At 47.3% G+C, this 13131-nt stretch overlaps 1 protein-coding gene across 1 annotated transcript in view; it reads left to right on the forward strand.

Moving 5' to 3' along the window:
• The window catches only part of gabra4 (gamma-aminobutyric acid type A receptor subunit alpha4), a 13887-nt gene extending 4170 nt beyond the window's left edge, over positions 1-9717 (forward strand). Inside the window, 5 exon segments of the mRNA XM_060062181.1 lie at positions 701-805; positions 808-843; positions 1570-1722; positions 4005-4267; positions 8050-9717. Coding sequence (XP_059918164.1) covers positions 701-805; positions 808-843; positions 1570-1722; positions 4005-4267; positions 8050-8622 — 1130 coding nt within the window. The 3' untranslated portion in view covers positions 8623-9717.
• Positions 9718-13131: the final 3414 nt, after the last annotated feature.

The following is a 13131-nucleotide window of genomic DNA, read 5'->3' on the forward strand; positions in this document are numbered from 1 at the left end:
TCTCTCTCTCACTCTCTCTCTCTCTCTCTCTCTCTCTCTCTCTCTCTCTCTCTCTCTCTCTCTCTCTCTCTCTCTCTCTCTCTCTCTCTCTCTCTCTCTCTCTCTCTCCCTCCCTCCCTCCCCTCTCCATCTGGACCAGTGTGCTCCGGCATGGCGTTCCACTCCATGACACACCCCATCCATTCCCCTCTCCCCAGCCCTTGGTAGTGAGCCGCGGCCGAGCCCCAACGGGAGTGACAAGCAGAAACAACAGCCCCCCCCCCCCCCCGCCCCCATTACAGAAAACACTAAGATAGAACATTTTAATCTTTCCAGATCGTTCCATCCTAAAGTGAAGAATAATTTGTGAAAATATTCGTTTTTTGATACTTTAAAATGTTCTGGTAAGCAAATGAATAAACAAATACAAAATTGATGAAGAAAATGAAATGAATATCCATGAGGCAGGGGATAACTATTATTATTATTATTATTTGGAAATGGCCGCTAAGGAAAAAATCCAACTGTATTCTAATATAAGTGGTCGATAGTAACGGCTGAAACCAATATACATATCATAAATGACTGCTTTTAATGAATATTTGCATCCACCACATCAGAGATACAAAATATTAGCTTAATCTTAAACTGGAATCGTGTGTGCAGAAACAATACCTTCAATACAGAATGAAATAACGATGGTCTCCATATCTGACCCCAGATGCATACCCTAAGACAGAGGTGATCTACACATGGACCAAAGGACCTGAGCACTCGGTGGAAGTCCCCCCAGAGTCGTCCAGTCTGGTCCAGTATGACCTCACTGGCACACCGTCTCCAGTGAAACCATTAAATCCATCACGGGTGAGGCCACTCCCAGCGTGTCCACTTCCTGCCTCATTTAAGTTGTTTCTAGAACAGACTAGCTGAGGGGTGGTGTGGGACAGGAGTAACTGCTCGACTTTCAGCGGTTTGCTGTATTGTTTTGCTTAACGTGGTTGAAACATTCCGCTGGTGTCCATTTCTGGTTGCTAAATGGCCAAGTGGCCAAGAGGCATAGCTCTGCATCCACTGGTTCTCAGTATGGGCAAAGCTCTTACCACCGGGGAAACCATCTTATTGGATAGTCTTAACAAATTAATTCTTAAGCACATAATTTGATCATTTCTTATTTGAACATTGCACCTTTTGATTCTCCAACAGTCAAACAACAGATGATTGAATCAAGTTTTCAAGGTCGATCTCTTGGGCTCAGATAGTCAAGACTGCCTATTAAATGCTAATTCCACTGATTAGACTTATTGAAGGATGATTAGAATCAATTAAAAAGGATTGTAATAAATTAAGCAGCAGCAAAATAATTACTGTTATTACTGAACATAAAATAAATGGACCACAATCATTTATTCAGTTTCATGGAAAATATAAATGAAAGCACCTTGAAAAAAGACATTTAAAAATAGATTATAATCTGCTTTAAGTAAGTGTGTCATGTTGTGTCATGTTGTGTGTGTTAGTGTTTCTGCTTGTGTGATCTGTTTTAACCGTAGCTTCAATCATCATTAAGAACCACTTAATGTGCTCCTGCAGGTGAGTACGTGGTGATGACGGTTCACTTCCACCTCAAGAGGAAGATGGGCTACTTCATGATCCAGACGTACATCCCCTGCATCATGACAGTCATCCTCTCCCAGGTGTCCTTCTGGATCAACAAGGAGTCGGTGCCGGCGCGGACTGTGTTCGGTACGTACGGCTCTCTGACCTCCTAGGGCTAGAGTCGGAGGTGGAGACAGACAGACAGACAGACAGACAGACAGACAGACAGACAGACAGACAGACAGACAGACAGACAGACAGACAGACAGACAGACAGACAGACAGACAGACAGACAGACAGACAGACAGACAGACAGACAGACGTCCCTACGGAGGCACGGGACAGGGTCTGAGGTTGCTGTGGTTGATGCTGCTGTAATATTTGCTGCTGTAGCTGCTTGGTGTCGGTACATGTTGTTGTTGCACATTTTCCTTCTGCAAAATCTCTAATTGTGTCTTGCTGAATATAGCACCTTGAAATTGGTAATTTAATTGACAGACAGAGAGAGATAGTGTGCGAGAGAGAGAGAGAGAGAGAGAGAGAGAGAGAGAGAGAGAGAGAGAGAGAGAGAGAGAGATAGTTTATATTGTCTAAGATTTCCCTACAATGGAGTTGTATTTTGAAGTGAAATGGCTGCCATAGCTTTGATTTCTGATATAATTTTGGCCCTGTTTTTCTTTGAACAAGTGGATTTAGAAAGAGATGGAAGCGGACAAAAACATTTTCTTAGTCATGGTCCATTTTGAGTGGCCGTTTGACACACCTCTTTCCGACACTGATAAACCACACACATTGAAGGAATAACACACTTTACCAGTACAACCATGCAGATGACTGACTGGATAATAGAGGTTACCATTCTATTTAAGTCCAATGCCCTGAGCCAGGGCTCACCTACAGATGACATTCAGCTGCTTCTGAGTGGCAGGCGGCTCTGTGCTCTGAGTGCAGGTGATAACTTCAGGATTCTGCAACAGAGATTATTTGACAGCTATTTGTCTTAAATATTTCTGCAAATCTAGATTTGTCTCGACAAATTTCCAAAGTCAGTGAGTACATTATTAAGCTTGAAATGACTTTGAGTTCGCTTTTTTGTCTAAGAATTTAATTTGGGTAGCATTGCAAAAAGCATAGCCCCATGCCCCAGGGTATGGCCTGCCTCAAATGGACCATCCCAATGATCATTTTGGGGCTAATTCTGAACCAGAGGAGACATTTCCTTTTTAATAGGTGGCCATTTTAGGCTAACATCCCAAGTATGTCATCAATTCGACATGCTAATGGCGGTTCTAATAATAGTTAGCAGCGTTCTTTTGTTGCGTGCAACATCCCTCCTTATTTTGGTATTACACACATGATTGAATACACATTTAAGCACAAACAGACTTCTTTGTTTTGCTTTTAGAGCAGTATGCTCCATTATATATGTGCTCATTTCAGAGTGCCTTGTGTTAAATCTTTTAGGCAAAGAGATGAATGTGAATGTGAATGTGGCGGCTATTATTTATTGAATGATTACAATGGAAATATACACAGAATGTATCATAAAGAGACATGTTCAATGTACTATAGTAATTATTTTAGTCATTTAAATTATAGTAATTCAGGTCGCAGTAGGAGAACACTCTACTTAGAACAGTGATAACCTCAGACGCTCAGACGGTTGAAGAGAGTTAACCTCTGAGCGTAAACACTGGGGACCTATTTTACTGCCGGGTCTGATGAGTACAATATGTAGCAAACAATATAAGTATACTGAAGAGTGCATTGACATACTCAATTAAAGTAGTAACAGATGTGTTGTTACAATAATATAAATATATTTGAATAAATTCTGATTTAAACAAAATAACTAAATATCAGGCTGTGTAAATGTCATATAATATCTTATTGAGATAACATTATTATGTGATGTTAGTACTATTCAACGAGAAGGTTTCCCTTGATTAAGCTGGAACATGATGATCACCTGTTCAATGGACTGTAATCACGATTCACAGCAAATAGACCTATAGGTCAAAACAGAGTGTTGATTTATACACTTAAAGGGGTGATATCACGCTTTTTCGACTTTTCCCTTTGCTTTAGACTGTTATATGACGTCGTAGACTATGCAGTGGGCGGTGCTGAAGTGCAGAAGTCCCGCCTCCCGGCTACACGCAATGTTTACAACTTCTTGGGGGGATGAATTTGCCGACACAAGCGCAAAGCGTTCGACGAATCACAACAGAGTGCAACGTTTTTTGGAAGAGGCTGAAATTGTTTTTTGCAGAAATGAACATTGTGAGAATAATAAGTGGCATACAGCCGTGTAACCCTCTTCTAGTAGAACCTCCAAATGCAATTATTTACCCTAAAGCCGTATCCTTTTATTCTTGGTCTGTTCCCACCATTATCCCGACTGGTTTCCGTCTCCCTCCGGCCCCAGGCATCACCACGGTGCTCACCATGACCACGCTCAGCATCAGCGCGCGCCACTCGCTGCCCAAGGTGTCCTACGCCACCGCCATGGACTGGTTCATCGCCGTCTGCTTCGCCTTCGTCTTCTCCGCCCTCATCGAGTTCGCCGCCGTCAACTACTTCACCAACGCCACGCAGGAGGGCAAGAAGAAGGCCGCGCGCTGCCCCCCCCCCGTCCCCCAGAGCACCCCGGTCCGGACCCTGGAGCCGGAGGGGGCCGGCGCCCTGCAGGTCAGCGTGGCGCCTTCATGTCTGTTGTGGCGTTGTGTTAGGTTGTGTTGAGTTGTGTTGAGTTGTGTTGAGTTGAGTTGAGTTGAGTTGTGTGGTGTTGTGTTGTGTTGTGTTGGGTTGTGTTGGGTTGGGTTGTGTTTAATATGTCGGTCGGCTTAGCTCAGGAGGTAGAGCAGGTTGTCTTGTAACCGGTAGGTTGCTAGTTCGATCCCTACACAGACAGCGAAGATCTGCTCAAGGAGAGCCGGCCGTCTCCTTGCGTGGTTGACTCCTTCGCCGGTGTGTGAATGTGTTTATACACAGTTTTAAGTCGCTTTGGATAAAACCGTCTGCTAAATGTAAATGTTCACATCACAAGCTCCGTAATGGAAAGCTACCTCATAGACCACTTGATGTTGTTGGCCTTCTGTTCAGTCCACACACCCGGTCTACCAGGTGGACTCTGGTCTAGATCCGGGTGGTACTGTTGATCTCTAGGTTGGGGTAGACAGTCACTACGGTGGGCCTGTTGTGTAAAAACACATTGTGAAACATTGTGAGTGTAAGAGTCTGTTCGCGCTGCACATTGGGCTTATTTTTAAACGGATAATTGATCAGTGTTGATGAAACCATGCAAGGCTTATGTCAGTCGGATGACTCTAAGTTGCCTCCCAGTTCAAACCCTAGTGTGGAGTAATCGGGCTTGACTGCAGTTTAGTGACAACCGCACTTTGGTGGATTAGCATGTTGCCAAGGCAACACAGCCCGGGTACATCTGTACGGGTTGTCTCAGAGAGTCGCTATGGCGGCGTTACCGTTTCTCGTCCCAGCATGTGCGTGAGAGTGTGGACGGATGTGTCGGCGTGTGTGTTTGTGTGTGTGTATGTGTGTGTGTTCAGGTGTGTGTGTCAGTGTGTGTGCGTGGGTGTGTGTGTGGGACAAGGGGTTGGTGGGTTAATGCCGGTGTGTGTGTGTGTGTGTGTGTGTGTGTGTGTGTGTGTGTGTGTGTGTGTGTGTGTGTGTGTGTGTGTGTGCGGATTACTACTCTTCCTCGTGAGCTCTGGCCCTTTTGAAGCCTTTCTGAAGGGCTTGCCCCCCCGGGGTTAGAGAGTGTCACACCGCCCCAGAGCTCTGCCTCTCTTCCCGCCGCTGTGTGAGGCATCAGGGGCGTTGGCCCCCCCAGCGCGGCCACCAGCGAGCACACCCCTGCGCACACGGGACCATCCAATAGGATCGATGGTGGGACAGCGGTGCGTGGGGAGCGGGATTGTGTGTGTGTGTGTGTGTGTGTGTGTGTGTGTGTGTGTGTGTGTATGTGTGTGTATATGTATGGATATATGTGTGCGTGTGTGTGTGTGTGTGTGTGTGTGAATGGGGGGACAGGGGTGTGTGTGTGTGTAGCTGTGAGTCTGTGTGTGTGTGTGAGTTTGTGAATGGGAGACAGGTGTGGGTGTATGTGTAGCTAGCTGTGTGTGTGCGTGTGCGTGTGCGTGTGCGTGTGTGTGTGTGGATTATTCCTGCCAATGGGACGGTAGCTCCATTGCACCGTCTCTGGTTGAGAAACACCAGCTCCGGGGATAAGCCCCCCTGTGGCACCGCGCTGCCGTTACCACGGGCTCCGCCGCCGCCGCCGCCGCTGCTCTTACGCTCTGTCTTAAGCCCAGAACGAGTGAAATCCCCGCTAAGTGACGTCTGCGCGGCACGCCTCCAGCAGGGTCCTGATCTGGGATCAGATCCGTGTGTGACGCGCTCCATACGTTCCCAACGCCCCTCCGCTATATGTTCCCCCCCCCTACACGGGCGGGTGGGCTGGTAACGGCAAGGTTGCTGGTTCGATCCCCGGCTCCTCCTGGCGCTGAGTGTCGAGGTGTCCCTGAGCAAGGCACCTCACCCTTACTTCTCCTGACGAGCTGGCTGTCGCCTTGCATGGTGGACTCCGCCGTCTGTGTCAATGTGTGCATGAATGGGTGAGTATATTATCATACACTATTGTAAAGCGCTTTGAGTGGCCAACGGTTAGAAGAAAACGCGCTGTATAAATGCAGACCATTTGCCATATGATCTTCTGAGTCCGCGGACTTATGGAGTGGCAGCAGGCTCTTCAGCTCCTCGTTTGTTTTGTGCAGAGGCTGTCAGAGACTTAAGGCGGAGAGTGTTGCTCACGTCAGATGGTGTTAGTGGAGAGGAGCCAAGGCACAATTCATATGGTGTCAATCAGTGATTATTCACTCCGTGAGTTTGAGGACAATCCAAAGCCTGAGACAAACCGTCATGCTCGTCGTAGGTGATGGAATGAATTGTAAATATGTGGTTTAAAAACTATATTTAAACCTTTAAAATATTCTTACACTATATGTCTATCCCCATGTATATATGTTATCATGGCTAGTGCTGGGATCTGTAGATGAACATTGGCATTCCTCCACGTTTTCCGAATAGATGTTGCCATGATGGCCCTGTATGAATCTGTGAGGTCACAAAATGACCTCTCATCTACAACCCGTAAGAAGAAACACTTCCACATACAGGTATAACTTACTATTTATACTGTGTCTCTAAATATCCATTAGTCCATCAAGAAACATGATAACTACTCTGTTGCACAGCCGATGCACCACGCCACCAAGGTGGCTTCAACTGGCCTCCACCTAGGTGACTTGAACTGGGCTCCACCTCGGTGACTTTAACTGGGCTCCACCTAGGTGGCTTCAACTGGGCTCCACCTAGGTGACTTGAACTGGGCTCCGCCTCAGTGACTTTAACTGGGCTCCACCTAGGTGGCTTCAACTGGGCTCCACCTAGGTGACTTGAACTGGGCTCCACCTAGGTGACTTGAACTGGGCCCCACCTAGGTGACTGTAAAAGTCTGTAGACAATGACAGAATACCTGATGCTCCACGTCGCCATGCAGAGTGTTTCTTCAATATGCGCAGATGGAAGAATACAATTATTCATTTATCTCATCTTCCATAGTCTGGCTGTTTCCCAAAGTGAAGGCTGCAGCCTTGCTAGAACACGCGAGTCGTGTGTTTTGAGCGACTTGCTAGTGTGGAAGCGCTTCTGCTTCCGATTTTTAATCCTGCTCCAGTGGTAAATATTTCAGTATTTTGATTGTTGATATTGTTATCAGCGACAGTAGTTTGCTGAAAACACCAGCTACGTTAATATTAAAATCCATCAATCAATTCAAAATAAGGCATATCATTACGTTGCAAATACGTAAAATCACACAGGTCTTTAAGCTTAATTTTTTGCATTTACATGATGAATCTATAAAAAGCAATAAGGCACAAAATACTTCTGAAAACGTTCAAATAACTATTTAAATCATTTTTAAATACCCCGCGCAGCGTGTGGACGCAAAGGATTGTGGGTAATTTACCTTGTTCAAAACCGAAGGACGCGTAAAGGGCGCGAATTTCCGAGTTTTCTCAACATTGGAACAGTGCTTGTCGGCGTTCTATGACGTAGCGTCCTTAAACAGGCGGCCATCGAGCATGCTTCCTTCACATTGGGAAACAATCTCTGTGTGGTGATGGCTGGTTTAACCTGTTGCACACTGATTACTTAGTGTGCAACAGGTGTGCGGCCTCATCCAGCCCCAGAATCTAATCAGACTGACTCGCGCCAGGTGAGGCTGCGTCAACCAGCCATCATCTCTCACACACTCCTCCTCCTCCCCCCCTCCCGCTCCTCCTCCCCCCTCCTCCTCCTCCTCCCTCCTCCTCACCCCTCCTCCTCCTCCTCCTCCCTCCTCCTCCCCCTCCTCCTCCCTCCCCCTCCCTCCTTCTCCCTCCCCCCAGAACCGCGACTCCAACGGTAACCTGAGGAAGAGGATGAACTACGCCTCCCAGCAGGACGTCCACGGGCCCCGGCCCGGCCCCCACTCCCTTCCGGGCGGGGCGGGAGGGCGGGCCCGCTCCCGGGCAACCCCCGCCCACGCAGCGGCGGCGGGCCTCGACGGCAGCTCGTCCACCCTGTCCCGGGGATCCAGCCCCAAGTCGGAGGGCCAGATCAGCGCGGCCTCCTCCTCGGTGCAGCTGGTGATGCGGACCGCCCAGCCCGCCCCTGCCCCCGCCCGGGCCGCCGCGCCCGACGTGACGGCGGAGACGCCCTCCAAGCAGCAGGCGGCGGCGGCGGCGGCGGCGTCCTCCTCGCTGCAGCACCTGCTGGGACCCCGGCTGGAGCGCGTCCAGGCCACCCGCAAGGAGCCCAAGCAGTCGCCCTGCTCCCAGCCCTCGGCCGCCGGCATGGGCGGCACCAGCAAGATCGACAAGTACGCCCGCATCCTGTTCCCCGTGTCCTTCGGCGCCTTCAACATGGTGTACTGGGTGGTGTACCTGTCCAAGGACACGGCGGTGGCCGCCGGAGGGTGAGGGAGGGGCGTTCTCCTGTCGGCGGGACGCAGGGGCGGAGAACCGTCAATCGGAGGGGAGAACCTCGCGGATTATTGTTCTATGGATCGTTGCTGAGCTCCTCTGGGAACAGGGGATGGAACCGTGCTGGACGAGGTACTCCAGAGAGCACACCATCGGGACGCCGTTGTTCTTTTCCCGAGCCGGTTGTTCAGGAAAAGCGTAGAGTTTGTGGTCGGCGGGATGCGGTGAACGCCATTCCACCGCGAGACGTTGAGGGAACTGCCCTGGCGAGGACGCCATCTTCTGTTTGAAGCGCGGTTCACTCGCGGTGACTATAATTGACGTCTGTAACAAGCATGAGGGACATACAGGCCTGGACAGAAACACTGCCTGGACCTCCGAACACAACACCTGGAATAACACACTGCCCCTAGCTCTCTTCCTACTGGGGTCCTTGTGACCGGGCCCTCAGAGACTCCCTCCAGGTGCCCCACTGGGCTCCTTGTAGTTGGGGCCCTAGAGACCTCCTCAAGCCCCCCCCCCCCCCGGGGCCCTGCGGGGATAAGCATGGCTCTGTTTCTTATCTTTTGTATCGTGGGAGGAGGAGCTCCGACTACACAAGGACCGGAGAACGTCGTGTAGAGAGGTTATGTAGACCGGTTGATTAGTTAAGATTAAAGCATTTATACTTAAAAAGTCATAGTCATAGAGAATTATAATCATATTGGCTGTGTTGTTTTGGTACGTTGGTTGTGGGCTAGGGGTTGAAAACTATTTATTGGCTCAAAACTTCACTTTGGAGAGACAAGCAGTACAATAGTCATATTATTTAGAGCACAGAGTACCTAAAAGTAGGCCTAGAAAATGGCAGGATGGCATTACTTAGTTTATCATTGATTATATTAAATTGTTTGTTAATACATGCATTTACACACATCCCCCCACCCCCCCCCCAAACACACACACACACACACACACACACACACACACACACACACACACACACACACACACACACACACACACACACACACACACACACACACACACACACACACACACACAGACACACACACAGACACACCCATACAAACATCCACACCCACACAAACAGATGTTGTCATGCCAAATCTTTGAGTGGGACCTGCAGCGATGTTTAAAGCCATACTCCCAATATGCATGGTGACCCTAATGGACGGTGTACATAACACAACAAACGTTGTTTATTTTAATAAAAACAATTTCCACTCAAAATAATAAACTATATCAGGGGCTGCTTCATGAGCAACGTTTGGGAAATCAATGAAAAAAGTGATTGGAAACTTGGAAATCTATCGAGAGAATCTAGCGAGAATCAGAAGCCAATACTGTTAAGTTATCCGATGATTGAGACGGATACATACACAAGTGAGCAGTTTCTCTTGATGATGTTGGCATGTGCAATAAAAGAGAAAAAGACTGGAGTGGATCAGCATGTACTCATAGACTCATGGGCTGTCCTGGTGTGGGGGGGGTGGGGGGGGACGGACGGACACAGATGGTGATACCAACCTTCTGTTCAGCTGAAGTACGGCTCTGGCTTAAAATGCGTTTGTTTTTTTCTGCAGTGTATCTCATTAGAATATTGAAACATCCTGTTCAATGCTAGCGGCGTCGCGTTGGCGACCGGTGATGGCGACCGCAGAGCCCAGACAGAGTAGCTTTAACCGAATGAGGTTAGCAGCAGGCCTAGGATTCTGACAGGCCTACTTCTGCTCGACATGACCTACATTCTCCATCTTAACAAGTGTTTGCTTCATATTGAACCCACACAGTGCAGCCAATGGACTGGTTCCACAGAGGTGTCATCTATGTGGAGACTATGTGGGGACCCACTGGTGGAGCCCAAGCCTGTGCCTCTGCCCAGCGGGGGTGGTGGTTCACCGCGTCGGCGACAGGCTTGTTTCCCGCTCTAAGAGCCATGTCATCCACGTGTTGTCGTGGTTGTCGTTCCCCATTTCCTGCGCCTAGCTCCGTTTAGTAACACGAGGTTAACTTCGCCACGACGGCGGAGCGCGACCGGCACGTCGGATGATTGGCAGGGCGGCGCACTCCTGCTGCCGCTCACCTCTCCCGGAAGGCAGCCGTGTGTGAAATTGATTTTGGGTGTCATTACGGGCTTGCTCTGTCACATATATCTACTTCAGTCTCTCTTTATCTCCCTGCCTGTCGTTACTCCTCCGCCACCGCTGCTGTTTTACATGCATTGCATCATTTGCCGCAGAACACACTGCGGTGAAATAGATGTGCCTTGTGGGCCTGCTTAAGGACAGCGGAACTAAACAGTCATTTGTGTAGGTGCAAATAATGCACAGCTATTTGAAAAGTGTCTTTATATAGCTTACGTGTGTGTCTCTGCCTCGATAGCGATTGGGATAGGGATGATAGGAGCTGTCCGGTGGCGCCCTCTGGCGGTGAGGCCGAGCAGAGCTCTCCTTGTCGTTTCATCGCACAAACACACTAACACACACACACACACACACACACACACACACACACACACACACACACACACACACACACACACACACACACACACACACACACACACACACACACACACACACACACACACACACACACACACACACACACACACACGCAAGTCTCACACTCTGACACCCTAACACCGGCTAGGCTCTGTGTTTTTGCCAAAGAAGTCACAGAAACCTTGATTACCTAAGAAATATATTTTTTCAAGAGACCACATAAAAACACAAACACAAAAATGCATCTGGACCTTTTTCGTACAGTGACTTAAATTATGGGATCTCAATGTTTATGTGGATTATAATGATTCAATACTTTGTCAGCTACTTTAAAAACTATTTTTTAACAATAGTGATTATACAGTGGTCGGTGTAAAACACAGGTTTGATTTTGAAACCTTTTCGGACACATTGTCTCCGGACGTTGGTGTCCGGGTTAGTCTCAAGTTTATCTGATTGCTGAGACTGTATATGATTAAGTAGGTTTGATTCTAGTGTTGAAGATGCACAGGGAAATGTAACGACATTATAGGCCAACCAAAGTGGACATTTAAACTATGCTGTAAAACATCTTTAAAACATTATTTTATCCAATAACATCAGTGACCCCTTGGTGTCATTGATCACTAAAATATTTCCATTTATTTGTATGAACCTTTTCTCTGGCAATCTGCTGTATGTTCACCCAGAATCAGTCCTGTGAGTTTTTTCCCATTAATCCAGTGAAATAATCCAGTTTACAAGACTGATCAACATGCTGGTCAATACGCAGCTATGTCTCTTACAACTGCTTTGATACTATAGGAAATAATGTTATCATTTATTCATATATAGGTTTGACGACATGCCAAACACAAAACCTCCAACATGCTACTATAATTATATAGTTATAGTAATGAAACATAGTAGAGCTATAATAATAAAAGAAATGTTTTGTTTGCATGAAATGAAAACGATGACAACAATAGCATCATATGTCCAGCTTTACTACAGCGTTGAGTTTTGACATTGTGACAATCCATTTAAATTCACTTCTTTCTATGCAAAGGACAAGAAAGCGGAATGTCATCATGATCATTCTGTTGACTTCCGGAACCGAAGGCTGCTGTCTTTAGACAACCCGTTACCTTGGGTGGGGTGACTGATTCCGACTGGAGGTGTATACTGCCCACTAGTGGTGCTAATTTACATCATTAACGCATATGTTCAACACGTCCTTTATGGGGTTTCAAGTCATCATGTAGATATTGGATCCCTTGTAGAGCATGTCTAGTATGAACAGTTTATGCCCTAGTATGTTGTGGAAGGATGATTGATAGAAGTTAAAATGTTTTTATTTACATATTTGTTCCACCAGGTAGGTCCCATTGAGATTCACAAACTATTTTACGAGAGAGAGACCAGGATACTAGCAAACACATTCAACCATGGTTACAACTAAGAACAAAAACTGGAAGAGAGGAAAATGGCTTTAAAAAGATTCCTGAAAAAATGATACTTCTGCCGGAGTGAACAAATCTCGGGGTTCATGTGGGTCCCTGTGAGGGGGCCCCTGAGGAAGGCACTAACTCCCTGGTTCTGACAGATGACCCCGCCGTCGCTGATACAGTATATTAACTTGTTTGTATGAATGGGTGAATGTGCAGAGCTAATTGTAAAGCACTTTGACCGGCCACAGGTAGAAAAACATAAATGCAGTCCAATTACCATGCAACATATTATAGTATTGGCATAAAAGTGCAATAACACCTTACTCTCCTTGCACTTAAACAGTGATACGGCCTCTATCACCGATGTACAACTACATACATGTGTATGTAGTTGTACAAATCCACAAGCTCCATTGCATATAAGCACCAAAAATCTATTGTCAACGTTTCTTAGCTTGAAGCTTTTTATTATTAGAAGCTAACTGTTTTAGTAGGACGCCACCTAGTGGATCTAAAGATGTAAAGCACCAGTCTGTTGAAATAACGTTGCTTACATGACCATACAGTCT

Source organism: Gadus macrocephalus, chromosome 10 (assembly GCF_031168955.1).
Source record: "Gadus macrocephalus chromosome 10, ASM3116895v1".
Classification (NCBI taxonomy): Eukaryota; Metazoa; Chordata; class Actinopteri; order Gadiformes; family Gadidae; genus Gadus; species Gadus macrocephalus.